The following is a 26,209-nucleotide window of genomic DNA, read 5'->3' as shown; positions in this document are numbered from 1 at the left end:
TTTCTCTGCAAAGCACTGGTGTAAGTGGGGAGGCAGGCTCCTACCTCCCCTCTGGTGTAGAGATCTCGCTTAGCCATCACTCCTCACCCCAGGAACATCCTGGGAGATGTCTGGCAGTGGGGTGGGGTGGGAGATTTTGAACATCTGGGCGACAGGAAGAATCTTTTACTCCCTCTGGGTATTTAAGGCTGGGGCATTTTTTCTCATCCTTCTTGGCCCTGTAGGCAAGATATGGAGACCTTCAGATGGCATGTGTATGAGTTGGGTCCTTATTTCTCAAACCAACCCTATGCATCCTTGCACGGTCTCCCCATTGGTGCCCAGCCTAACTTGTGTTTTGAGAAAGGCTGGCAGAGCCCACTCACCCATGGCCCTTTCTTAATTTCCTTTGAAAAGGCTGAAGTTCCACCAGGTTCCTCGGCTTTGGCTCCCATATTGCAAGGGTGGAAGTGCATGAGAGAAACAGTGATTTTACCGGTAACTGGGACTCTCCTGCCAGAGGCAGGGTGAGGTGTTGCCCTTCCCTGTCACTGAGGGGCTGAGGCAGTTGGGTAAGTGTGGTTGGGGCCATGGAGAGTGGGCAGGCCCAGAAGGCTGTGTCCTTGCCCCAGGGCCTACCTGTACGGGCAGGCACTTTCTTTGGGAGGGGTGTGATTACAGAGTGGCTATTTTTCCTCTGCTCTGCTGTCTTTAATCGCCAGTCTGGAGTTGGTGTTCCTGGCCAGACACAACATGCGTGGGCAGACGCCCACAGTCAGCCCTGCAGGCCTCTGCTGGCCCTGCCCCGGGAGCCTCTGCCCCCCTCTGGCCCCTACCTCCCACACCTGGAGAGCAGCAGTGTGCAGGTGCTAGGAACCTGGGTGCAGAGAGAGAAAGAGTGAATCCATTTCTGGGTTGTGGAAGGGGGCACCTGGAATGAGGCAGTGGATGTCAGGACAGCCACAGGGCAAGAGGAGGGGAGTTACTGATGTCCAAAGTCTAAAGGTCTCGGTGGGGTGGGGAGGGGGTGGGCATCACCCTGGTTCCCTGGCTACTCCTCTGAGCCTTTGCCTGCCTTCTGAGCATGGTCCTCATCCCAGACCCAGTGGCTTCCCACGTGACCGGCTGCCCCTGGGATTTATCCAGCCCTCCCTTTCTCCTGTCCAATCCCCAGGTCATGTCTGTTTGGCAGGTAGCCTTTCCACCTCTGTAGGCCAGCCTTTCCCTGCCTCCACGACGTTTTCACCACAGCGTTGCTGGAGGCCTGGCCTAGGCAAGTCCATCTTGGGAACCTTCACCTCTCCCCCTGCGGAGAGAGAGAGCTCACAAAGTGGAACCTGAGGGGGCAGCGGGGAGGGAGGGGCAGTATGGGACGCCCCGTGTGCAGTGGCTGTGACTTCCAAATCCTTTTCTTTCCTGGGTTGGGTGGAACGGGCGTCCTCCCTGGGCCAGCCCCTTAGACACAAGAAGGCCTCTGGGCCCCTTCTCCTCTCTTCCTCCCCCCATGCTGGAGACTCTCTCCCCTTCCATGTCAGGAGTCAGGGAGACAGGCGTCCAGACCTTAGCCTCAGCTGACACTCATCTGTCCTGGACCACGGCGTCTCAGGAAGGCCCCAGGATCTCTGCCAGAGGGAGGTCGACGCTGTATAGTAGAGCATTTACCCGTGCTGGGGTGTGGGCCTCCTGCCCAGAGGCCCGTATCTTCCTGAGCTGAAATAACCAGTTATCCCCTCTGGGAAGAAGCAGCTCTTATCTTCATAATCCCCCAAAGCCAGCATGGAGAGCAGGGATTAGGGGCGATTTAGGCAAGGGATCTGGGAAGTCTTGGGGCCAGGCGCACTCTGGAGCCCATCCTCATCCCTCGGGCGAGAAAGCTGGCAATGGGCCAGCGTGGGGGCTCCACGCAGGTGTGTCCTACCAGGGCGGGTCCGCAGTCATGGGATACTGCCCCCGTGCAGCAGCCCCTTCTGCTCGTGGAGATGTGTCCTGTGAGGGGCAAGGGCTGCCAAGGAGAGTGGTGGCTATGGAGACAGGCACGGAGGAGGAAGTCAGGGACATCAGTGGGCAAAGCCAGGGCAGACCCCAGGGAAGGCCGAGGGGGAGGAGGGGCAGGCCAGGAGTTGAGGCAGCCAGGGCGTCACCAGCTTAGCCACCCTTGGCCAGGACTCAGTAGATAACCCCAGCCCCTTTCTTGGTGCCCCAAGTCTAGGGCTTTGCTCCTCTTGCTCAGGAACCTTGCCTGGGGGGAGCGCACATCAGTGCTCTTGGGAAAGACCCAGTTCTCTGTCAGCACTCCTTTCCCAGGGGTGTTCTTTTTCGCAGGGCCCCTGACCTAGGAATCTGTGCATCAGATTCAATGTGAGGATCGACCTCACCTTCAGAAGTTTTGATTTGGTAGTTTTGGGGGGGGGGCGGGACCTGGACATCCACGTTTTTAGAAGCTCCAGGTATTTCTGCTATAGATCCCGGGTTGACAACCCCTGACTCATGTGTCACTGGGATCACTGAAGCTATGTGCACACTCAATCCTCCATTCACTCAGCCCGTGGCCGTGGGGCCGCTGCTTGTGCCAGGCGCTGTCTCAGCAGGTGGCGGGAGGGATGTGGAGATGGAAGAATTCAGTACCTGTTTTCAAGGAACTGGCAGTCTGGTGGGAGAGCCCGACAAGTCAATCTATGATGACAGCTCTCCACAATGCAGACTGGGAGCCAGGTTGCCCAGGGTGCTCTTGGAATACAAACCTCTTCCCGTAAGGGCAGCCCTTGGCTTTGGGAAGATTTCCCAGAGCAGGTGACGTTTGAGCTGAGGCTTGAAGGGGAAGAGAGAGGTGTCTGGGCCCGTGTTGCTGGGTAGGGAAACATAGAGAGGTACTTGCAGCCGAGTTCTTAAAGAGCACAGCTTGCGTCAGGAAGGGAGGAAACGCAGGAGAGGAGGCTGGAGAAGCTGGCGGATCACAGGTCCTGCTCTGGAGTCTGGGCTCGTTGGAAAGATAAACGGGGGTTGGTTGAGGCGATGTGCGCTGCTCTGGCTGGACGTTGCAGTTGGCTTGGAAAAGGTGGACACTGAGGAGTGGGAGGGGGCGGTGGTCACTGAGGGAGTGGCGCTGTCCAGCTGGGAGGGCCACGCTCCAGGGTTCGGGAGGAATCCACTCCTAGGGGCCCGTGAAACAGCAGTGTGGCCGTCGAGTAAACAGGTTAGCATTCAGGGCCGTGGTCAGGCCTGGAAGTAAACGTCAGGAGCTGTAAGCTTGGAGGCGTGGTGGGGGACTCCATGATGGTGGCCGAGGCTGTCCTGGAAACGTACATGAATTTGTTAAGATGTCCTTGGGATGGGCTGTGGGGTGGATGAAGGGGAAAGAATAGCCAGTCAGAGAAGGAGAAGACAGGGGCGAAGCCCAGGAGTGGGGCTGTCAGTAAGGAGAGGCCAGGCTGGGCTCACACAGGACAGCGTGGGTGGTCCCCAGTGCCGCCCAGGACCACCCCTATCCATGCCCTGTTCCTCCACCCTCGGTGACAGGAGAGGATGGCATCGCAGGTCCTGTCCTGGGAGCAGTTGTCCCTTGTCTGAGATCGTGTCCTTCCCGATGCCAGAGTGTTGCGATATGCTCCCTTCTGTGAAATGGTGGAAACAGTATTTGGTGGGTTTTTTCTCAGTGTTTTTACCTAGGAACGATGAAGAGCTAGTGTCTTCTTGTTAGTTCCCCTTTCCCCACTTAAAAAAAAAAAACACACTAGTTTTCGGCTCATGAAATACACAGATGGCAACAGAGGTCGATGGGAAAATGAGGGGCGAGAGCAGTGTGTGGGGCCGGGACATGCCGATGGCCTTGGAAGGTGAGTTAAGAAACACTGAGTAGAGAAAGTTGTGTGTCTGTTACTGTTTTTAACTTGGCCTTGAGGAGTAGGGGACTTCTACTGTAGTGGTGATTTGAGCAGACACGCTGAGGGCCGGGGTGGCTGGTAGAGGAAGAGGTGGGAGGATTCAGGGGGAGAGGTGATGAGGGCCCGGCCTGCGGCCTGCGATGGATGGCCTCTCCGGGCAGTGACCTGGGGCCTCCAGGGCGATGCTGAGCGCCGCCTGGTTCCCTCCAGGGCGAGCCACCCTTGGCCCTGGGCCTGTCTACCCGGAAGGCCCTTAGCATCCTGAAGGAGCAGCTGGAGGCGGTGCTGGAGGGACACCTGAAAGAACGGAAGAAATGTCTCACGTGGAAGGTGAAGCTTCTCGGCGGGGAAGCGAGAGCCGAGGTGGGATGGCAGAGAGGTGTGGGAGGCCCGCGCTCGGGACCCGGGAGCCCGTGCTCGCTGGGCGGCGTGACCCGACCGAAGCCTCAGTAAAAATCAGAAGGAAGCCGGGGCTGCCCCGCGGAGTGATGTCCTGACCCCCGCTTGCTCCAGGAGCCCAAGCGGCTGGACCCCAGCCCAGACCAAAGCCAGAAGACCGGGGCAGCCCCAGGCCGGGTCGGGCGGGTGTGGGAGCAGGGTGGGCCCCTCACTCCCCGCCGCCCCTCCGCAGGAGCTGTGGAGAAGCAGCTTCCTGCACCACAGTAACCGCTGCTCCTGCTTCCACTGGCCCGGAGCCTCGCTCATGCTGCTGGCCGTGCTGCTGCTGCTTGGCTGCCACGGGAGCCAGCCGGCCGGCAGGTAACCTTCCTCCCGGGGAGCTCGCTGCCCCCACGGTCACGGGCTGGGTCCCCGGGAATCCTCGGTCCCTGCGCTGGCTGCACCCGAATGACACACTCTCCGCAGGAGGCACCGGGGTGGGGTGTCTCAGGTTGGCTGGCCGGGGGAGCCCGTCCCCTGCTAGCACCCCCGCGCCTCTTCCCGCCAGCCACGGGGCCGAGCTGGTGAACGCCTCGGCGCTGCTGCTCTTGCTGCTGCTCAACCTCGTCCTCATCGGGCGGCAAGACCGGCTGAAGCGGAGGGAGGCACAGCGGAGGCTCCGAGGGATCATTGACCAAATCCAAGGTGAGGCCGAGGGTCAGGCACGCTGGGTGGGAAAGGGTGCTCTGCGATGTGTCAGCCCTAGGAGCGCTTCTCCCGAGTCCCGGCCAGGAGCCCTGCGCGATGGCGCTGCCCCTGGTCAGCATCCTGGGGGCTCTTGGCATCAGGAGAATGAGAAGGCTGCCCTGCCCTCTTTTGAGCGGGACAGTGAGAGCCAGGGACATGCGAGCATTGGCCTGAGCACGGCACGCAGGGAGGCTGATGGCAGCCCAGTTGGCTTGCAGGCTTGCTAACGATGGGAGACTAACAGAGAAGGCCCTCTCTTGGCAGGAGGACAGTTGAGGTTTTCTCTTCCAAGTCTGTCTTGTCTGGCGGTACTGGGCCAGGGCAGGTAGGATGCTGGGCCAGGGAAGTCTAAGACCCGCAAGAGTAAGGGTTGGGGGCCCAGAGCCGGGAGCCCAAAACAGAGCAGCACTATTCCTAAAGAAGGGAGTTGCTGAGTCCGATTCCTGCTTGCTCATTCATTCACTTAGTGTTTATCAAGCCCGAACTGTGGATTGGGAATATTAGGCTCTTCTGAGAGACAGTGGTTCCCACTTTCCAAGGGCCTATGGTCTTGTAAGAGAAACATCTACTGTCTGAGACCTTTCTTGCACCCAACCAGGCAGTGGACATTTAAATGCTAAGTGAGAATGATCAGTTAGTTGCAGCCACGTGCCACGCATGGGAAGTACAACAGTGATTGAGAAGGATTGGCCCTGCTCTCTGAGAACTTAGTCTCTTGCTCAGGAACCATCAGTGGCTCCCTCTTGCTTATCAAAGCTGCCCAGAACCTCTGGGCCAGGCTTCAGCCTCCCTCTCCGCACTCTTCTCTCACTGTCATTGTTACCCGAAAACTCCTCCCCAGTGCCAAACCCATTGCGGACCTCCTGCTTCTGTGCCTTTGCCCTGCTGTCCCCCTGCCTGGTGTGCTCCTCCCTCCCTCGGCTCCAGCTGACAGATCTGGCCCATCCTTCAAGATCCATCTTAAAAGCTCCCTTTTCCCTGAAGCTGCCTCTGATCACATCGGCTGTGCTGTGCTCCTGCAGCACTGGGATCTTTCCTAACGCTCTGAGCACGTGTTTGCCTTGATTTGTGTTATCTGCCCACATACATCTCTCTTTTCGGTTGCGGCTCCTCCAGGGCACGGACTGTGTCATCTTCACCTTTGACCTTTGCATCCCTCAAAGCCCTCAGCAATGCTTGTGAAATGTATTTGAATGGAGTGAGGGTACAAAGAATAAGAGCTTCAGGTGTTCAGAGGAGGTAGAAGTGCCTGGGCTGGAGTGGTGGGAGAGGCTTCGCGGGGGAGGTGACCTTGAGAGAGGGATGGTGTTGGAATGGATGGTGTGGGTTGCTGCAAGCCTTCTGAGAAAGGAAGGGGAGCAGGCAGAGCTCCACGGGGTGTGCTGGGTGCTGATGTACGGAGCTGTGGGTGAGGTGGTTTCCTTCTTTCCTTCCTCCTTAGATGCACTCAGGGATGGCAAGGAGATCAAGTGGCCAGATGCCATGTACCCAGACCTCCACATGCCCTTTGCACCATCCTGGTCCCTGCACTGGGCCTACAGAGATGGACACCTGGTCAACCTGCCAGTTAGCCTGTTGGTAGAAGGAGACATCATAGCGCTGAGGCCCGGCCAGGAATCGTTCGCCTCTCTGAGGGGGATCAAGGTAGCTCGAGGCTTTTCTCGTTCCCTGGAAATGCTGTGGGAGCATCTACAGGCAATGGTGGGAGGGTCCCAGGGCTTAATCCTGAAGCTTCCTGGCCGGCTCACAGGCTTCTTGGCAAGGGCTCTGGAGGAATGGAGAAGAGCTGGAATGTCTTTCTCCTTGTCCTGTTCTTTCTTTTCTCCAATCCTTAAGCTGCTAGGAATCCAGTTCTACAGCCCCCCCTCCCCCAGCTGACTCTTTGCTAACTGATGGTCCCTAACCCAGTGAGATGTCCCCCTTAGTTGGAATTGTCAAGAAAGAGTGGCTTCTAATTGAACCAATGCCCTCGCCCTCCTCCCCTGACCCTCTGGCAGGATGATGAGCACATCGTCTTAGAGCCAGGAGACCTGTTTCCCCCTTTCTCTCCACCCCCTTCCCCCCGGGGAGAAGTGAAGAAAGGGCCACAGAACCCTCAGCAGCACCGGCTCTTCCGCGTCCTTGAGACCCCTGTGATCGACAACATCAGGTAGGGTTGCTGCCCTGCCTTCCTTCTGGCCCCTGAGTTCTCTCCTCTGGTGCCTTTGGGAGCAGGGGGCAGGGTGACAAGGAGCGAGCCTGGTTTATACTGAGCCCCCCTTAGGGTAGACACCTCTGTGGATTCTTTAGTATCTCATGAGAATTCCTAGTCTGGGTGATTGTTCCTCTCCCCGTTGGAACTCTGAGGGGACAGCTCTGGAGGTTGCCCCAGACCCCTCTCCCAGGGGCCCCCTTGGTGGGGGCCAGGGAACAGGAGAGATGGCCTGACTCAGTGATGCCCCGTGCTCCGTGGTGTTTCCAGCCTCTTCTCTTGAGAGCTTGCCCAACTAAAGGGTTACCCCTTTCTGCAGATGGTGCCTGGACATGGCCCTGTCCCGCCCAGTCACCGCTCTGGACAATGAGAGGTTCACAGTGCAGTCGGTGATGCTGCACTATGCCGTGCCTGTGGTCCTGGTGCGTGAGGCGGGCCTCTCGGGGCAGGGGAGAGGGCTGGGAAATGGGGGAGCCTCAGGGCCAGATTCAGGTGAGCGTGTGAGTAAAGATGGGGGGGCCCAGAGTGAGATGGCCAGTGCTGGGGCTGGGGGGTATGAGTGGGCAGAGGAAGGGGAGCCTTAGAGCCTGGGTCCCTCTCTGGGGAGGGGGAATGCTAAGGCTGCACTTCTGTTCCCCAAAGGCCGGCTTCCTCATCACCAATGCCCTGCGCTTCATTCTGAACGCCCCTGGCGTCACCTCCTGGCAGTATACCCTCCTCCAGCTCCAGGTAACCCCCGCCCTTTCCCCTCTGTTGTGCTTGGCTCTTTCCTTGGAGGCTGGGTCCCCTCAGGGTGCCCTGGCTGTCCCTCCCTCTCTGTAGCCCAGAGGTCCCTCCAGCTTCAGCTTAAGAATGCCTCTCCCCTTCTCTTCCTGCCCTGGACAGCTGTCCCTTTCTGCTCAGGGAATGGCTTCGGGGCTGGGGAAGGCCTTCCGTCCCTCCCTCTTTCCAGGTCATCGGCTCTTTGGGAGCCTTCAGTGTGGTTCGTGCTTCCCCAGGTGAATGGCGTCCTGCCCATCCTCCCCCTGCTCTTTCCAGTCCTCTGGGTTCTGGCAACTGCCTGTGGAGAAGCTCGAGTCCTGGCCCAGATGAGCAAGGCCTCTCCCAGCTCCCTGGTAGGTTGTTCCAAGGCATCTGGGGGACAGTACAAAAAGAACAAAAATCACTGGGGCGCCTGGGTGGCGTAGTCGTTAAGCATCTGCCTTTGGCTCAGGGCGTGATCCCGGCGTTCTGGGATCGAGTCCCACATCAGGCTCCTCTGCTATGAGCCTGCTTCTTCCTCTCCCACTCCCCCTGCTTGTGTTCCCTCTCTCGCTGGCTGTCTCTATCTCTGTCAAATAAATAAATAAAATCTTTAAAAAAAAAAAAAAAAAAGAACAAAAATCAGGAGCAAAAAGAGGATGTCAGCTGTGCCCCAGGTAACAGATGCAGAGGTCCAGTCCCACCGTGGGCCCCGTGCACGAGCGGGCCCTGAGAAGCTCCCCATGTGGCAGAGCCTCCAGGCCAGGCCCTGGGAGGTGGGGGATCATCCGTCCCAGCACTCAGCGGACAGGGGACTCGGGGAATGCCCAGGTGTCTTTTACCAAAGGTGTCAGGAGCCTTGCTGGTGTGGGGTCCCCACCCCTGCAGCTGGGAGGCCTGTGTAAGGGCATCTCCCTGAGCTGGTGCCCTCTTCTCCGTGCAGCTGGCCAAGTTCTCAGAGGACACCCTCAGCAGCTATACGGAAGCTGTCTCCTCTCAGGTACACGCACCTGGGACACCTTCTGCCTCAGGCCCCTGTAGCCACCAACCCGAGCTCCCTCAAGGGGGCCCCTCCCGAACCCTGGGGCTCCCCTACTTTATGGCCGCGGAGCCTCCTGTCTCACGTGGGCAGTGCGCTCTGCCCGGACAAATGCCTCTCCACCGCAGCTTCCTGGTGTCCCCGGACTGCTTCCTCTGCTCGCCCCAGAGGCCATCTCTGGGGGAATAACACGGACTTTGTCTCTCCCACCAGGAAATGCTACGTTGCATTTGGGGTCACTTCCTGCGGGTGATCCAAGGGACATCGCCGACCCTGAGCCACAGCTCCAGCCTGCTGCACAGCTTGGGCTCCGTCACGGTGAGGGCGGGCCCTGCGGGGGGACCCCGCCTCCGCTGGCCTGCCCCCAGCCGTGTCCAGCTGCCCGCCCGCCACTGAGGTGGATGCTGGCAGGACAGGGAATGCCAGGCCCCCTTCCCAATCCCCGTCTCTCCCTGCAGGTCCTGTGCTGTGTGGACAAACAGGGGATCCTGTCATGGCCAAACCCCAGCCCGGAGACCGTGCTGTTCTTCAGTGGGAAGGTGGAGCCCCCGCACAGCAGCCACGAGGACCTAACAGATGACCTGTCCACCCGCTCCTTCTGCCATCCCGAGGTAGAGGAGGAGGTATGGCCGGCTCCCGAGGACCCAGCTCTGGGCCCGGCCAGTGGCCTCAGGGAGGGCGAGGCTGGAGGGAGAAGGGAGGCTGGAGCAGCGTTAGGATCTGCTTCCGGGCCGTGTTCGGCCAGAGCCTCCACCCCAGGCAGCGAGGGGGCATCACTGCCCTGCCTCCCTGGTCCAAGGCGGCCAGCGGGACCCTGGTCCAAGGCCTGTGCTCCTTGTTCTCCTCAGCCCCACGAACGAGATGCCCTCCTGGCCGGTTCCCTGAACACTACCCTGCACCTTTCCAATGAGCAGGAACGTGGTGACTGGCCTGGTGACGGTCCCAAGCCCGCTGAATTCTACTCTCACCACAAAGCACACGGCCGCAGCAAACACCCGTCCGGCTCCAACGTGAGCTTCAGCCGGGACACGGAGGGCGGTGAAGAAGAGGCTGGCAAGGTGAGAGGAGCGCGGAGAACAGCCGCGGGGTGCCCTGGCCTCCCTGCTGAAGGGGCCAAGGGGTGCAGCCCGTCCTGGATGGATGCGGCCAAAGGACAGATGTGACGCCTCCCTTCTCAGGCCTCCAGGCTCGGCCAGGCAGGATGGCTTCCTGAGGCCTCATCCAGGACCCAGGGCCCTTCCAGGAAGGAGGCCCTTTCCCCATCTCTGGGTCTTACAAATGGTAACTGGTTGGGCATGGCCCTTCCTCCTGGTCACAGCCTTCTAAAGACAGAAAGTTGGTGACTCCCTCTAAAATACCTCCCCCTGGCTGAGAGAGACCCTGCATTGTGCCCTCCCTGCTCTGGCACCCTCTTCTGAGGTGCTGCCATTGTTGGGCACAGCTACCGGAAGCAGCCGAAGCCCAGCAGGGACGGGGAGAGGGTTTCTGGGAGGAATGGGAAGATCGTGGGTGCGAGCGTGCTAGCCGGGAAGGGGTGCCTTCTCCCCGGCTGAGGCTCTCCCCTCCCCTCCCCATTTCCCTGCCACCCAGCCCGGGCTGGAGGGCGAGCCCTATGAAGCAGAGGACTTCGTGTGCGACTACCACCTGGAGATGCTGAGCCTGTCCCAGGACCAGCAGAACCCCTCCTGCATCCAGTTCGACGACTCCAACTGGCAGCTGCACCTCACATCCCTGAAGCCCCTGGGCCTTAACGTGCTGCTGAACCTGTGTAATGCCGGCGTCACCGAGCGGCTGTGCCGCTTCTCCGACCACCTGTGCAACATTGCCCTGCAGGAGAGCCACAGCGCCGTCCTGCCCGTGCACGTGCCCTGGGGCCTCTGCGAGCTCGCCCGCCTCATAGGTGCGCTGGCCCCCGGCTCTGAGCAGACCAGTGCCCCGGGCCTTCGCCAGGAGCCCTGTCAGCCCTGGCAGCTTCTGACCACCCCTGGGGATCAGGCCCCGTTTGACAGTGCTGCCTAGGCTGGGAAAATAACCAAGGGCGGGATGAAAGGGGGAAAGAACCAGCCCAGCCTGACGGGGGTTCTCTCCCTGCAAGCGAGGGAGCTGTAGGTGCTGTGGGCTTCCTCCCAGACACCCCGAGTTGCTGTGCCTCCCCCTGCAGGCTTCACTCCTGGGGCCAAGGAGCTCTTCAAACAGGAGAACCACCTCGCACTCTACCGCCTCCCCAGCGCCGAGATGGTGAAGGAGACATCGCTGGGGAGGCTCTCCTGTGTCACCAAGCGGCGCCCCCCGCTCAGCCACATGATCAGTCTCTTCATCAAGGACACCACCACCAGTGAGCCTTCCACGCTTGGCCAGCATCAGGCCAGACCTGCCCGGAGCTTGGCAGGGCAGGGCTTCTTTTAGACGTCCCTTTTTCGGGGGGCCTGGGCAGATGAGCACTAGACTGCCTCCAGAGTCTTCCTCAGATGTGGCAGGGATTGGATTTGGGGACTGCTGCTGGGAGGGTGGTGGCCACAGGGGTTGGGGACTGAAGGGTCGCAAGCCCACAGAGGCCTGGGGCATCCTACTCCCCAAGGGCTCCCTAGCACCCTTCTCAGGGATGGCAGGGTGTTACCTGAGGCGGGAGTGACAGGCGGCAGTGGCTAGGGCCGCTCATGGTTTGACCTCTGTCCTCCCCCCCTCAGGCACAGAACAGATGCTGTCCCATGGCACGGCTGACGTGGTCTTAGAGGCCTGCACAGACTTCTGGGATGGGGCGGACATCTACCCTCTTTCGGGTTCTGACAGGTGGGTGAGGAAGCCCCCTCATGCTGATGGCAGACAGCCTTGGCCATCTGCCTGCCTGGCTCACCGGCATGGGGGCATCTCAGGGCCACTCCCCTCACTTCTGCCCTACTCTCCTGGCAGAAAGAAAGTGCTGGATTTTTACCAGCGAGCCTGCCTGTCTGGGTACTGCTCTGCCTTCGCCTACAAGCCCATGAGCTGCGCGCTGTCGTCCCAGCTCAGCGGCAAGTGCATCGAGCTGGTGCAGGCGCCTGGCCAGAGCAGTATCTTCACCACGTGTGAGCTGCCCAGCACCGTCCCCATCAAGCTGAGCACGCGCCGCAGCAGCTGGAGCTCGGACGGTACCGTGCGCGTCTGTCCCGTGGGGGGCCCCGTGGGGAGGGCTTCCGGAGGGCCGTGGAATCGATCGGAGCGGAGGGAACCGTGGGCGCGCTGGACCTGGAGCAGCGGGGTGGCATTCTCTGTCTGGTGGTGCGGGCAGGTCCGTCTCCTTCTCACGGGTCACCAGGTTCTTGCTCTGCCCTCCTCACGGGCTGCTTGTGACACTCCAGTGCGATGGCAGAGGGCTTTCTTTGAAAGTTATAAAGCAGCAGTATTTATAGACCATTAGCCTTAGTCAATCGGACGAAAAGGCCAGGTTGCAGTGATGCTGGAACAGAGGGACTCAGAGCCACCCCACCCCTCCCCATGCCACCAAACAGACAGACTCACAGAGTCTTATGACCCGAAAGACCATGAGTTGAGGCCAAGGCTGAGAGTGAGGGCAGCCCCCTAGCCCTGGACCAGGGCCGGGCTCTGTCGTTACTCCTTAGGACCATCACCTGACTGATGAGTACCTTTCATTGTCTTTTCTCCTGTGTCTGTTGGCTCCTTTATGTGTCTCGGCTGTGTGTGTGTGTGTGTGTGTGTGTGTGTGTGTGTGGTCCCCTGGGGCCGACATGCTCATTGATTTGGGTGTGGCATCTGTGTGTGTGGCCTGGGCTGCCTCCTGGAATCTGCTGGTTCCTGGGTGTCCTGGCTGGGCTTTGTGCCTTGTGCCTACCTGAAGAAGGGATCGGGGAGGTGCTGGAGAAGGAAGACTGCATGCAGGCCCTGAGCGGCCAGATCTTCATGGGCATGGTGTCCTCCCAGTACCAGGCCCGGTTGGACATCGTGCGCCTCATCGACGGGCTGGTCAATGCCTGTATCCGCTTCGTCTACTTCTCTTTGGAGGATGAGCTCAAAAGCAAGGTGGGGAGAGCCATCCCACTCTGCTGCCACTGACCCTTTCTCCTGTGGGCTCGCGGGCCCATCTGTTCATTGCCATCTGCCTTTTGCAGGTGTTTGCAGAAAAGATGGGCCTGGAGACAGGCTGGAACTGCCACATCTCCCTCACGCCCAATGGTGACATGCCTGGTTCTGAGATCCCCCCCTCCAGCCCCAGCCATGCTGGCTCCCTGCATGATGACCTGAATCAGGGTAAGGGCACACAGGTTTGTGGTGGGGACGAGGCGGGTGTGGGCAGTTCCCCCTCCTTGGAGCTACAGCTAGAAAGAGCCTCCACTGATCCCTCCCAAGAAGTACATTCCCTTGGAAAATGGCTCTCGTCTCCCTACGGTAACAACAGTTGATAGTGGAGGAGAGGAGACCCGAAGCAGGAAGTTCTCTGCCATCTTCGGGGCAAGCAAGGGCCCGCAGAAGGCTGACTCCAAGGTGAGGGACAGGTTTTCATCCCCACAGTGTCCCGAGATGATGCAGAAGGGCTCCTTCTGATGGAGGAGGAGGGTCACTCAGACCTCATTAGCTTCCAGCCTACAGACAGCGACCTCCCCAGCTTCCTGGAGGACTGCAACCGGGTAGGATGACAGGGTCTGCGCTCCTTGGCCCCCCGAGGTAGTGGACTGGCCGGTCCAGAGAAGGGAGGAAGGGAGGGAAGGAGGGAGAGACCCTTCTCCAGACCCTGAGGCTACTGACATCCCTGCTCCCTGCAGGCCAAGCTGCCACGCGGTATCCACCAGGTGCGCCCCCACCTCCAGAACATTGACAACGTGCCCCTGCTAGTGCCCCTGTTCACCGACTGCACCCCCGAGAGTGAGTACCACAGCCACAGCTACTAAGCAGGCCTGGGTTCCCAGTGGGCTCTGCAGGAGCTTTGGATGTCCCATGCAGGGAGCCGAGCAACCTGAGCTGGGAGGAGCCGGGGAACGTGGGGGGCTGGAGCTGTGGGTGTGCCCTTTCTAGGTAGTCAGAAGTGATAGTAATATAATATTCACGCTCTTGGGGGGAGGACTGTCCCAAAGAGGGGCCTGCTTTCCCCTGTCTCCTGCTCTCCTGCCCTGAGTCTCTCCCCGGAGCCTCACACAGGGCTCCACCCACCTGACTCGGTGCCCCCCGACTCTGCCCCCTCAGCCATGTGTGAGATGATCAAGATCATGCAGGAATATGGGGAGGTGACCTGCTGCCTGGGCAGCTCTGCCAATGTGAGGAACAGCTGCCTTTTCCTCCAGAGTGACATCAGGTCAGGGGGACGCCCTAGAGTGGGGGTTTGTTGGGGCTGGGGCCTATTCCGTGGCTGATCTGGCTATGGTTGGGACCAGCAGACCTGGGCACGGTGGGGAGAGAGGGGGTGGGTGCTTGCCTAGTCCCATGGGAGATGGGATGTTTGCAGAGTGTGGCTGATGCCTATGCTTTGCCCCTACACTGAGCAGCATTGCCCTGGATCCCCTGTACCCATCCCGCTGCTCCTGGGAGACCTTTGGCTACGCCACCAGCACCAGCATGGCCCAGGCCTCGGATGGCCTTTCTCCCCTACAGCTCTCGGGGCAGCTCAACAGCCTCCCCTGCTCCCTGACCTTTCGCCAGGAGGAGACCATCAGCATCATCCGGCTCATTGAGCAGGTGGGGGCTGGGCAGGTGGAGGGGGCAGGGATGGGGGTGCCACGTGGTGTGGGGAAGAGGGACACCAGATCCATCTGGGCTCCCAGGGGCCGATTTCCCTCCAAGGGAGGCTCTCCCCGGCGGTTTCATTTGCCTCCACCCTTTCCTAGCAGGGGCATCTGGGGCATCTGGCTCTTGGCTGAGGTTTGTCAGCTGTAGGCCCGGCCACAATCTGTCCCTCCCGGTCCCTAGGCGCGGCACGCCACCTACGGCATTCGCAAGTGCTTCCTCTTCCTGCTGCAGTGCCAGCTGACCCTGGTGGTCATCCAGGTGAGCGGGGGCCTGCACAGGCACCCCCCCCCCAAGGCCCCACTGAAATCTGGGGTGGCAGGCTGGGAGGATGCTGCATGGCCTAGGGGGCCCCATGCCTCTGTGGAACCCCTGGGCTTTTGGAAATGACCCCATCGGCAGAACCGCAGCCCCTGTGGCCCCAGATCCTCTGGGCATGTCTGGGCACAGGGCAAGGCAGCCCTGGGGCTCCCGGCATCCTACTGTTTGCCAGAACCTAATCCTGCTTGCTGGGCTCTCCTGGTCTAGTTCCTGTCTTGCCTGGTTCAGCTGCCGCCGCTGCTCAGCACCACCGACATCCTGTGGCTGTCCTGCTTTTGCTACCCTCTGCTCAGGTGAGAGTCAGGCTGCCCCTCCGGGGCCAGGCAGGCGGGGCAGGCCAGGGTCTGCGAGACCTGCTCAGTGCTCACGACCCCGGCACAGGAGACACTGGGGGGGACTCTCCCTTGTCTTATCCCATCTCCCCCCAGACCTGCCCTCACTCCCAAAACTCCTGAAAGGCTTCCCACGTGGGAATTGGGAGCCAGAGGGTCACAGTCACCAGCCTTCACCCAGTCCCTCCTTTTCAGCATCTCTTTGCTGGGGAAGCCCCCCCATAGCTCCATCATGTCTATGGCCACAGGGAAGAACCTTCAGTCCATTCCTAAGAAGGTGAGCAATGCGGAGCCCAGTGTGCCTGGGCCTTTCCTGAGGAACATGGGTGCGGAGGGGGCCGAGGCTCCGGGGAGAGATGGGGGCTGCTGTCAGAACTTCTCCCAACTGAAGGGGAGGTGGTGGGAGGGAAGGATCCTCTTCCCCCGGCCTGCACGTTTCCTGAAGCGCGCGTGGAGCCCAGTGCCCGTGGTGCCAGCGGGGCGGTGGCCGCGGGAGTGACCGGCCTCCCTTCTCTCTGCAGACCCAGCACTACTTCCTGCTCTGCTTCTTGCTCAAATTCAGCCTCACCATCAGCTCCTGCCTTGTCTGCTTTGGCTTCACGCTGCAGAGCGTCTGTGACAGCTCCCGGGCCCGCAACCTCACCAACTGCTCCTCCATCATGCTGCGCAGGTGGGTCCTGACCCTGCCCGCCCCCCCCCAACTTTCCCGGGGTGGGGGGGCTGGGGGGGCACCCGGGGGGCAAGGACTCGGGTGGAGGGAGGTCTGACGCCCCCCCACTGACCCTGTTTTCTCCAGTCTTCATTTCTATCACCCACGTGCATCGCACCAAGCCCCTGTGGAGAAAGAGCCCCCTGACAAACCTCTGGTGGGCCGTGACCGTGCCTGTGGTGTGAGTATCTGCGGATGGAGGTCGGGGAGGGGCAGGGGCCTTTGGCAGGACTGGGGTTTGAAGTCCTGCTTCAGGGAGTTGAACCAGAGGTCGGTTGCTGCCCTCCTTGAGCTACTCGTACTGAGAAAGGGAAGGAAGCAAGAAGGCCCAGGTTCACGCAGGGCTGCCACCTCTCCCTGCAGCCTGCTGGGGCAGGTGGTCCAGACGGCAGTGGACCTGCAGCTGTGGACACACAGGGACAGCCACGTCCACTTTGGCCTGGAGGACGTGCCTCTGCTGACATGGCTCCTGGGCTGCCTCTCCCTGGTCCTTGTGGTGGTCACCAACGAGATCGTGAAGCTGCATGAGATCCGGTGAGCCACCAGCAGGGCACGCCCTCTGGGCTCAGGCTCGTGCCCCAGGCCTATAACCTCCTGGGCACGGCTCCCCACTTGCCTCCGCTCCCTGGACTTCCCTCCTCCTCTGGGGTCCTGCCCTGTCCCCCGTCTGGCTTCTGCTCTAACCCGGGCTCTCCTTTCCTGCCCCACCAGGGTCCGGGTTCGCTACCAGAAGCGGCAGAAACTGCAGTTTGAAACTAAGCTGGGCATGAACTCCCCCTTCTGAGCCATTGGTCACAGTGGTCCTCGTTGAGCTGGTCCCGGGGCTAAAGCCAGACCAGTTTCTGAATCTGGGATGTTGGTATCATGAATGTTTCAGGGTTTCGTCTCACGCCCTGTGGCAAGGCAGGCCCAGCTCCGCGTCAGATCCGGCTGTCGTCCTGACCCCCCCAGAGCTCACTGCGGAGATGCTGGTGGGCCGTGGCCTCGGCATCAGGACAGTCTGGTCTTGAATGTATGACCTAGTGCACTTAGCAGAGGGGCCCTTAGCCTCTTCCACCTGCAGGCTGCCTCCTTTAGGGTCTCTTAACCCGGGGCCCTCTGCTGTTGGGTCTCCGGGCAGAGCCATGAACCTGGGGGGCTGGGACCTCCATGGCAGCAGCTGTGGGAGGTCCAGACAGGCCATTGTGGAAGGCAGCAGCCGTGCACCCTCTCTGTGCCCCACCTGTCTTCCTGGGGCAGGGCCCTGGAGGTGGTCGCATACTTTCCTTCCCTGCCTCTGTAGGGGAGCCTCAAGCTCAGACCTGAAGATGAAGACGACCCTTTGCCTTGCCCTGGAACCTCTTCCTGTGCCTGCCTTCAAGCTGGCCTGGAGTGTCAGTCTTGGGGATACGGCCCAGGGCTCCTTTTGGCCCCCTGCCCTAGTTCTCCTGTGAGAATGTTTTTACTGGTGTATATTTTTTACTGGAAATGAGCCTTTTAGGAATGAATGTAGACTGGTTTGTATTAAAACTCGTAAATTGCTTAAGAAAAATCTGTGGCTGGTCCATGAGGCAGCCGCTCAGGGGCCCACCCAAGGCTCTGGCCGGTGAGGGAGCCCCAAAGGGGAGGGGAGGGTCCAAGCCTTGCTCCTTCCCCACTGGCAGGAGCCCTCGGGTCTGGCCCGGGCGAGAACCCTGGGCTCAGAGGTCCGTGGCACAGATCCAAACACACAGCCCGATCACGTGGAATGACACTTTCATTGGGGTTAGTTGGGATAAGAGGTTAATGGTTACAGAGCCGGGGCCTGGGCCACCCAGATCAGGCTTCCAGCCCCGAGGCGAGCCATGCGCACTCTTGCAGTGGCCTAAAGCCCCTTCCTCGTGTCCTCTCAGGCGGTTATAGATAGAATAAATTCCATTTAAAATATATGCATTTCTCTCTGCTTAAAAAATAACATTTACAGTTGAAAAAGGTTGGACTTCAGGGATCTGTTAATCCCCCTGGCCCCACCCCTGCCAGCTTTGCCTCACTGAGGGCCGGCAGGGGCAGGGGCAGGGTGGGCCGGGGCTCAGCCACCACCTCGGAGAGCAAGCCCCTGGCCACTTATTTACATGTGCTGTGTACATCTGTGCGGCCCCGGTCAGACACACAGCCTTCTGCAGCCTCCTTGTGTGCCCAGACAGCATAGCAGGTGTCAGGAGGTCCTTGGCGAGGGATGGAGACCTTGGAGGTGGGGAAGGGCAGGGGGAACACCCCAGGATCCCTGCAGCCACCTCCTTCCCCGGGGGGAGGAAGCTCCTGCCGGGTCCCTGTCCACAGGGCAGGGCTGTCTGGTCAGATTACACACCGGGAGGGGGCTCTGCTGAGATGTCAGCTGCTGACAAGTCCCCTCAGCCTCCCGTGGAGACTGCCCCCCGGCACTGCAGCGCTGACAGCCGTGGGCCTGGAGTGGCAGGACGGACCCCGCTCGGGCAGCACGAGCTTCTGCGCCAGGGCGAAGGCAGCAGGCCCTGCAGGTCACGCTGGGCGCGGCTGAAGGCCACCAGAGGCTCTCAGTCCAGCATGGCATCCAGCTGGTCAGCCAGGGCATCAAACATGGTGCTGATGTCATCCAGAATGTGCTTGGTGGAGGTGCCGGGAGGGCTGCAGCAGGGAGGGAACCAGGTCAGAGCAGAAAATGGGCCGTGGGGGGACCAGGGGCTGTGCCTGAGTTCCTGGCTGGCACCAAGCCCCTTGCGTGCCTCACACTTCTCATGGCCTCCCGGGGCAGCAGGAGCTCCCGGCCCTGATGTGAGGGCATTAGGGCTCAGGAGGAAGCGATGCGCTCAAGCTCAATGCCTCCACGTGGCAGCCACCAGGATTCCCCACTGGTCAGATCTGGGTGACTTCAGAACCGGGCTCCTCCCTTTCCAACAGCCTAAGGATCTGTCTCCTCCCACCCCCGCCCCACGTGCACGCCACCATTCCCAGGACCCCAGGGAAGAGGAGTTAGGAGGAGCTGTTCCTCCATGGCAGCCCTCTCCCTCCCTGCCCGCCCGCTCAGCACCCCTCACCCCTCTCGCTCCTCAGTGCCAATGCTCTTCTCTGCGGCCCTTAACGCAGCTGCCAGGGATGAGCTGGTCTGTTCCAGCCTCTGCTGGGCCCGGCCGGAGCCCACGGCCCCAGTGCTCTCTGGCCTTGGAGGAGGCACGGGGCGGGGACCAAGCCGGGGAGCCAGCTTAGGGCCAGAAAATGCCAGCTGGGTGCAGGCCACAGACACAGGCTTGGGGGCCGTTCCTGCAGAAACAAAAAGGTTGGCTGTGACAGATGTGCCGGACGCAACCCCTGCAAACAACGCTCCCTCCCATGGGCCCTGCCTCATACCTGCGCCTGGCACCTTGATGAGGGCAGCAGGGGAAGCAGGGGGCTCCGTCTCCCCGGGCCGCCGACTGCCTGCCACGTTCTCCAGAGCAGGCCCAGGGCCGGGGGGTGCAGGGGGCTGGGATGGGGGGTTGGGAGAAAGAGGGGCTGGAGCTCCCTGAGTTGGAAGGCTGCTAGGGTCAGGCCGGGGAGGGCTGGGAGCAGCTGAGGAGGAGGGCTCGCTGGGGGTCTGGGAGGGCAGGGGGGCAGAGGGGCTGGGCGTGGCACTGGCCACTCCAAAGGCCAGAAGTGCCGTCTGCAGCGGCTCTCTCTCCCGGCATTTAGGCCTCCGCTTAACAGTGTCTGACTCCGTGAGGTTGAAATCCAGGCCGGCGGGCACAGGCGCCTCCCGGGGTGGGGGGCCCGCTGGCTTCGGCCGCTGTTTGATGGTCAGGTTCCCCTCCTCCGCAAATGGGAGCCCCTCCCCTGAGCTGCCCCGAGATGGGGGTGTCCCCTCCGGCCCCGGCTCCTCCTCCTCTGTGTCTGACACAGGGCCAGTTGGGGCAGTAGGGCCGGGGGGCTCCGAGGGGCCTGTTGGTTCACTCAGTGTTCGCCTTCGGGGCACAGAGGCCCCCTCCTTCGGCCCCGGGCTTCCATCTACAGGAGGCAGCTCCGTGGTGGGGCCAGAGACGGAGCTGAGGCGTTTAGGGGGTGGGGGTGGTGGGCCTTTGCGTCGGGCACGAAGGGCAAAGGACTGGCTGCGGGGAGCCCCTCGAGCTGGGGTCGGGCTAGGGCTGGTCCGCGCTAGGGCACTGCGTCCCGGTCGCCGCGTGAGGGTGGCATAGCTGCCCAAGGCACTGCCCGCGGGCCCTTCAGCCTCCCCCTCTGCTTCCCCCTCAGCAGGGCCAGGGCGGCTCAGGCTGTGGGACCGGCGCTTGGGCCGAGGTGGGTCCAGAGGAGTGGCAGGGGGACCAGCCAAGTAGGAGAAGGCACGAGGTGCACCAGGAGGTGGCCCTGGGGCTGGGCTGGAGGGTGGGCCCTGGGGATACATAAACACATAAGGGGGGGGCCCTTGGCCAGGAAGTGGGGAACAAAGCTTAGGGGGTCGCTCTGTGCCCTCTGGAAGGTTCCTCTCCTGGGGCGTGCTGGAGTCTCCACCACTAGATGGGGGGGCAGGCTGTTCCTGTGAATGACCAGACCCTCGAGAGCGTGCTCCAATACTCTCCTGGCTGGGGGAGCGGGCAGGGGGCAGGGGGAGTGGCTCAGGGCCACCCCCAGCCATGGCTGCCTGTAGCTCTGGGCTTAGCTCGCTGCCTTGAAAGGTGAGGAGGCGTGGGCCAGCTGCAGCCGGACCATCCCCATTCTCCAGCCCCTCGATAGCCATCAGCTCTGGGCCTCTGGCTAGCCGGCGGCCACCTTCCGCTGGGGCCTCCCCCTGAAGCAGGCCCCGCCGGAGCTCGGCCAGTCGCTTCACTCCCAGCATAAGCTTCTTCTGATGACCTGAGAGGGGATGGGTAGAGGCCACAGGGTCAGCTGGGGCTGCAAAGGGCCACCCTAGTCCCTCCTGGACCCCATTCTCCCTCCTGGACTTGAACCCTGAAACGTTTTAGAGCCCCTTGGAGGCACGTGGGGGCCCGGCCAGGAGGCCCCAGGGCAGTCCTCACCGAGCTTGTTGACCCCGATCTCCTGCAGCTCCTCCCAGGTGAGGTCGGCCACCAGCCCCATGGAGTCGTAGCCGCTGCTCACCAACTGCTTGTGGTACTGCGGCAGCCCCAGCGCGCACAGCCACTCCCGCAGGTCCGCCTGGAAAAGGACCCCGTGGGAGCTGGCTCCCGGGCCAGCCTCAGCCCCCAGCCAGGAAGGGCCCACGCGGCACGGCTGAGGGTGGGAGCCGGTGCCGGCCACCTGCTTACCGGGATGTAGTTGGGCAGCCACTCGGCAATGCTGAGCTGAGCAATCTCCGAGGCGATCTTCTTCCTGTGGCCAGGCTTGGTCACGCCGATGGCCGTCAGGTCCTGCCACACAGACTCGTGCCATCAGGCCCCCTCCGATGCCCGCAGGGCCCTCCGCTGCCCTCCCGCCATGGCGCCTACCTCGGGAGTCATGCGGCTGATGGTCGGCACGTCGTAGCCAGCCTGCAGGAAGTGGGCGGTGTAGCCCTCCAGCTGGAACTCACTCAGCCAGTTATGAATGGCCTGTGCGTCCTGCGGCACGGGGCAGAGGCTGAAGTTAACAGAGCGGGGTCCGCTGCGGCACAGCATGGCCCAGCCATCCGCCCCAGCCTCCCCTAGGCGCCTGGCCTGGGCAGGGGCTCGAGCCCACACGGAGGCCCCCATCCCACGCCACCGCACCCCCGGGGCTCCCAGCCCACTTCCCAGTGCAGGTCCCACCTTCCCCTCCAGCAGCTGCTCCGGCCTCACGTCCTGGGTGAAGAGCTGCTCCCCAGAGCGGTAGTTGACCAGAGGGCGGTGGCTCAGGTTGTCTTCAGGAGGGAGAGAGATGGCATCAGGAGCGGCACGATGGAGGGGTGTCTACCCAGATACCATTTACCCTTCCTACCTGCCAGGGATGGGGGGTGCAGGCCCGGCAGCACCTGGTCCTCTCCCGGGGAAGGCAGCGGCTAGAAACAGAGAAGGAGCTACTCAGCACGTGCGGCGCGGACAGTAGGGTGGAGGGCTCTGTCCTGGTCCCAATGCCCCCTCTCTCCTACCTGGGCGTTCTCGATAAGAAGGCCAGTGCCATGGCAATTGGTGCCCTCGGAACTCTGCCCGCTGCCGGCACTGCGGATGCTGCCCACACTGCCCTCACTGCCCACGCTATTCCTGTCACCTGCTGCAGGGGCACAAGCAAAGGGGTTAGAGCCCCAGCTGGCCCTGCCAACAGCTGACTGGCAGCTTGCCAAGGCCAGACACCCACCCGGGTGCCCGGCACCGCCCTCTGGGGGGATGTACCTGGGCTGTCTGGGCTGAGGCCCACCCGAGGGAGCTGGCCATAGGTCAAAGGGTGTAGGGGGTCCTCAGCAGGGGGCTGTGGTGTCCGGGAGAAGCCTGGACGCAGGGGGGTGGGGGCAGATGGGAGGCGGGGCGCAAGGACGCCCACCCGCTTGCTGACCACCTCCACGATGCCTGGGGGGAAGTAGCCCACCCGGTCCGTGCCCCTCTGGCTCTCGTGGATGTGACCCTTCCAGCGGCCATCGGGATGCTGCTCCAGCACCTGTGGTTAGACGGGGTGTTGGGGGGACGATGACAGTGATCGCTTCCTGCAGCAAACAAGGGCAGGCAGCCAGCCCTACAGCCACAGTCCAGCTCCTCCCCATGAGAAGCTGATGCCCGAGTGCACCCACAGCTCTGCCCTTCCTGCCGGCATCCAGCCCAATCCTCTGTGTGCCTCCTGGGCCTACATACAAGAGTCCCAGAGTCGGCCTGGGTTCAAATCCCAACGCCGCTGCTTGCTGAGGTGTCTAGGGCAAACCACTTTAATTTCTCTAAGACTCAATTTTGTCATCTCCAGAAAGGGAACAATTAAATAGTACCTACGTTACCGAGAGGAGAGATATTCAATGAGATAGTGCACATAGAGACCTTAGCCCCGAGCCCGATCCACAGCAGGTGCCCATGTAAGTGACAGCGGTCACTGGTGCTAGCAAAGGAATGCCCGCCCCCGGTCCTTACCGTGATGACGTCCCCTGCCCGGATGTTGAGAGCAGTGGGATCATGGAGGTTCCAGAAATCCTTCAGCGCTCGGACCTTCAGGATCCCTGAGGCCTCTGACAGAAGAGGCAGGGTTAGGGTGTCTTCCCGCGCGTCCTGTCCCCTTTGCAACCCTCCCCCAGGTTCCTGATGCAGGAGTCCCCTGAGCGGCCCTGGTTTGGGAGTGTGACATCTAGCTCCTGGGACACTGTTCCTGCCTCACATCCTAGTCCCCACTGGAGTGGCTCTGGACCCCCAGCCTGGGCCGGGTCTTCTCTCACAGACTCACCTCGCAGGAGCTGCTTGATTTCTCGGCTGGCCTGGGAGGTGGTGAACTGATTGACGATGTCCAGCGCCGTCTGGTTGTATGTGTTCCGGATGTTCACGTCCACCCCGCCCTGGGTGCACAGTGCAGTGTGAGCAGGCACGAAGCGCTCTGCCTGCCATTTCCCCCAATCCTCACCACTACCCGGGAGGTAAACAGTCCTACTGCTCTTACGTTTTACAGATGAAGAAATGGAAGCTCAGAGATAGGATCGAGGATGAGCTCAAGGACATTCAGCTAGCAGAGGCGGAACCGGGGCTTGACCCAGGTCTGTCTGGTCTCCAGCTACAAGGCCGCCGCCCACCCAAACATCACGTTGTTGTTGGAGACCCCCTCCTGTGCTTCCCCAGCAGGTCTCCCACGCAGCACCCACTGGGGGGCTCCACACCCGTGCATGGGGTGACCGGGTGCCCACACCCACCTCCAGCAGCAGCCGCACCACCTCCGTCTTGCCATACAGCGCAGCCTCGTGGAGCGCCGTGCCGGTCTTGGTCTGGCGGTTGATCTCGATCCCGGCTGTTGTTGGAGACCCCCTCCTGTGCTTCCCCAGCAGGTCTCCCACGCAGCACCCACTGGGGGGCTCCACACCCGTGCATGGGGTGACCGGGTGCCCACACCCACCTCCAGCAGCAGCCGCACCACCTCCGTCTTGCCATACAGCGCAGCCTCGTGGAGCGCCGTGCCGGTCTTGGTCTGGCGGTTGATCTCGATCCCGGCTCTAAGGAGCTGCCTGTGGACGTGGGGGGCAAGTCACAGGGGTGGTAGGGGGCAGGAGAGGAAGCAGATTGCCGGGGGCTGGAAGAGTGACCCAGAGTCCGGGTGAAGAAGGCCGCAGGGCAGGGCACCGAGGGGACATCACCCTTTCCGCAGGAAGGGGATGGGGAAGTGGGGGGGGGGGACCTGATGACCTCTCTGTGGCCATTCTTGGCAGCCAAGTGCAGGGGCGTGGTGTAGTTGGGGTCACAGGGGTCCTTGGCCTCACCCTCCAGCAGCGCCACACACAAGTGACTGTTTAGAAGCAGCTGGGCCACCTGTGGCGAGCAGCACCCAGGTAGGGCTTCCTCCTGAGACCCGCCCCCCCAGCTGCCCAGCACCTAGTACCCCAAGAGCCTCACCTTGAGCCGCCCAAACTCGCAGGCCAGATCCAGGGGCGTCTTCTTTGCCTTATTGACCAGGCACGGGTTGGACTGATGCTGGAGAAGCATTTCTGACTGGGGTGGAGGAAACTGAGTGAGGGGTCTGGCCCAGCCAGCCCCCCTCCCCCGGCTCCAGCGCCCCTCGCGGCGGGCAGGCTCCCGTACCACTTCGTAGTGTCCGTACTGGGCGGCCAGATGCAGCGGGATCTGCCCATCCAGCGAGGCGGCGTTGACGGCCGCAGAGGCACGCAGCAGCAGCCTCACTGGCTCCAGCCGGCCCTGCCAGGCGGCGTAGTGCAGCGGGCGCATGCCTGCAGGGGGGAAGGGGATCTGAGGACGTTCTGGGAGGCTGTGGGGCCGGGGAGGGGACTGAGGAGAGTCTGGAGCCACCCCAGCAGGAGGGGGACACAGACCCAAGGGAAGGGACGCTGGTTCGGTCAGGGAAATGTCCAGCTGTATGGGGCTGAAGTCGGAATCCCGCCTGGCCCACCATGGGTGATCTGGTGGGACCTCAGGCCAGGAAGGTAAGCTGAGCCTCCTCATCTGGGTAGCGGGGTATTAGAACAACCCAGCACCCCAGAAGGCTGTGAAGATGAAAGAGGTGACGCATTTGCAAGCCGGAGAAGCTATGCCAACGTGTGTTAGCATTGCTAGGATGTGGCAGGGGCAGACTCTGACCACGGGGTGTGGCTAGCGGACACACTGGGGTCTCACCATTGCTGTCCTTGATGTCAACGGTGGCCTGAGCCTCCAGCAGCAAGGCTATGAGCTCCAGGCTGCCCCCCAAGGCGGCATGATGGAGAGCAGAGAATCTGGTATGGTGGGACACAAGGGCGGGGTGTCAACTGAGCAGTCCCCCACCCCCCAAATCCTGGTCTTCCACACCAGACTCATCCCGGAGGTTGGCAGGGCTGAGTTACTTGCCCACTGTGCCCTCGCTCCCCCACCCTGCCAGCCCTGCCGTGGGAGCGCAGAGCAGCCGGGCTACAGCATGAAAGGGCTCAGTGTCTGGGCTGAGAGGCCTGTTTGTCTGGCCTCCCCCCCAGCCAGCCCAGGGGAGGGGGCCGTGGGAGCAGGAGCCCGAGGGCTCCTATCCTCTGGGGAGGAAAGGGGGCCTAGCAGGAATCTGACCCAGGAGGCTCCTCAGAGAGGCACCGGGGCTCCCTCCCCTCACTCGAGGACAGCTCCACAGGCAGGAGGGTGGGCAGGAACCAGAGCTCTCAGCAAACACAATCCAAGGGCCAAGGGAAGGGACCCTAGGGCCCAGGTCTTTCCCCTTACCCCTCCCCCACCCCACGGCTCTCGAGGAGGGATGCGGGCTCACACTCACCCATCAGCATCCTGGTAGTTGACGTTGAGTCTCTTCGTGGAGCCGAGGAGTTCTGGGGATCAGAGCAGAGGGCATCAGGACACCCTAGAATGATCTGCCCTTACCTGCATCCTAACCAGTTCTCCCTCCCCATGCTGCTCCCCAATCCAGCTGACCTCTTGGGGTGCAAGAAAGCACCTGCCCCATGGCCCTTCGGCTGTCCTGTCCCTCTGGCTCCCCACCCGGTCCACTGGCCCATCAGCTTGAGAGCGCCCAGTGCAGGGAGTAGCCGCAGCAGGGGCCTGGCTTCCCTGGGCCCCCAGCCCAGCTTGTTTATAGAGCCAAAGGGGGCGGGAAAGGGGGGGACTGGCATGCCGTGCCCTCAATGGACAGGCCCACGAG

At 61.8% G+C, this 26,209-nt stretch overlaps 2 protein-coding genes across 2 annotated transcripts in view; one reads left to right on the top strand and one right to left on the bottom strand.

The window, feature by feature from the left end:
* The window catches only part of TMEM94 (transmembrane protein 94), a 33,935-nt gene extending 16,380 nt beyond the window's left edge, over window positions 1–17,555 (top strand). Inside the window, exons 3-31 of the mRNA XM_040640234.1 lie at window positions 4,071–4,190; window positions 4,492–4,619; window positions 4,807–4,943; window positions 6,427–6,629; window positions 6,983–7,134; window positions 7,496–7,598; window positions 7,819–7,905; window positions 8,175–8,291; window positions 8,861–8,917; window positions 9,170–9,274; window positions 9,415–9,579; window positions 9,805–10,014; window positions 10,547–10,856; window positions 11,118–11,291; window positions 11,644–11,746; window positions 11,867–12,084; window positions 12,792–12,973; window positions 13,063–13,201; window positions 13,463–13,578; window positions 13,714–13,813; window positions 14,132–14,240; window positions 14,431–14,620; window positions 14,852–14,929; window positions 15,197–15,282; window positions 15,517–15,598; window positions 15,843–15,995; window positions 16,066–16,211; window positions 16,394–16,564; window positions 16,742–17,555. Of these exons, the coding sequence (XP_040496168.1) occupies window positions 4,071–4,190; window positions 4,492–4,619; window positions 4,807–4,943; window positions 6,427–6,629; window positions 6,983–7,134; window positions 7,496–7,598; window positions 7,819–7,905; window positions 8,175–8,291; window positions 8,861–8,917; window positions 9,170–9,274; window positions 9,415–9,579; window positions 9,805–10,014; window positions 10,547–10,856; window positions 11,118–11,291; window positions 11,644–11,746; window positions 11,867–12,084; window positions 12,792–12,973; window positions 13,063–13,201; window positions 13,463–13,578; window positions 13,714–13,813; window positions 14,132–14,240; window positions 14,431–14,620; window positions 14,852–14,929; window positions 15,197–15,282; window positions 15,517–15,598; window positions 15,843–15,995; window positions 16,066–16,211; window positions 16,394–16,564; window positions 16,742–16,814 (4,014 nt within the window). The 3' untranslated portion in view covers window positions 16,815–17,555. The remainder of the gene's footprint in view (window positions 1–4,070; window positions 4,191–4,491; window positions 4,620–4,806; window positions 4,944–6,426; window positions 6,630–6,982; window positions 7,135–7,495; window positions 7,599–7,818; window positions 7,906–8,174; window positions 8,292–8,860; window positions 8,918–9,169; window positions 9,275–9,414; window positions 9,580–9,804; window positions 10,015–10,546; window positions 10,857–11,117; window positions 11,292–11,643; window positions 11,747–11,866; window positions 12,085–12,791; window positions 12,974–13,062; window positions 13,202–13,462; window positions 13,579–13,713; window positions 13,814–14,131; window positions 14,241–14,430; window positions 14,621–14,851; window positions 14,930–15,196; window positions 15,283–15,516; window positions 15,599–15,842; window positions 15,996–16,065; window positions 16,212–16,393; window positions 16,565–16,741) is intronic.
* Window positions 17,556–17,747: 192 nt separating this feature from the next.
* Window positions 17,748–26,209, bottom strand: part of CASKIN2 (CASK interacting protein 2) — a 14,212-nt gene continuing 5,750 nt past the window's right edge. Inside the window, exons 3-20 of the mRNA XM_040640235.1 lie at window positions 25,829–25,880; window positions 25,213–25,310; window positions 24,664–24,809; window positions 24,478–24,573; window positions 24,263–24,393; window positions 23,984–24,092; window positions 23,327–23,435; window positions 23,020–23,114; window positions 22,300–22,561; window positions 22,059–22,180; window positions 21,908–21,968; window positions 21,739–21,830; window positions 21,442–21,552; window positions 21,262–21,363; window positions 21,013–21,151; window positions 19,373–20,848; window positions 19,063–19,285; window positions 17,748–18,652 (exon numbers count right to left, since the gene is read on the bottom strand). Of these exons, the coding sequence (XP_040496169.1) occupies window positions 18,562–18,652; window positions 19,063–19,285; window positions 19,373–20,848; window positions 21,013–21,151; window positions 21,262–21,363; window positions 21,442–21,552; window positions 21,739–21,830; window positions 21,908–21,968; window positions 22,059–22,180; window positions 22,300–22,561; window positions 23,020–23,114; window positions 23,327–23,435; window positions 23,984–24,092; window positions 24,263–24,393; window positions 24,478–24,573; window positions 24,664–24,809; window positions 25,213–25,310; window positions 25,829–25,880 (3,515 nt within the window). The 3' untranslated portion in view covers window positions 17,748–18,561. The remainder of the gene's footprint in view (window positions 18,653–19,062; window positions 19,286–19,372; window positions 20,849–21,012; window positions 21,152–21,261; window positions 21,364–21,441; window positions 21,553–21,738; window positions 21,831–21,907; window positions 21,969–22,058; window positions 22,181–22,299; window positions 22,562–23,019; window positions 23,115–23,326; window positions 23,436–23,983; window positions 24,093–24,262; window positions 24,394–24,477; window positions 24,574–24,663; window positions 24,810–25,212; window positions 25,311–25,828; window positions 25,881–26,209) is intronic.

The sequence above is a fragment of the Ursus maritimus genome, unplaced genomic scaffold (genome assembly GCF_017311325.1).
Source record: "Ursus maritimus isolate PB19 unplaced genomic scaffold, ASM1731132v1 scaffold_24, whole genome shotgun sequence".
Taxonomy (NCBI): domain Eukaryota; kingdom Metazoa; phylum Chordata; class Mammalia; order Carnivora; family Ursidae; genus Ursus; species Ursus maritimus.
The sequence above is the reverse complement of the archived record's forward strand: the minus strand, read 5'-3'. Positions and strand labels throughout refer to the sequence as shown.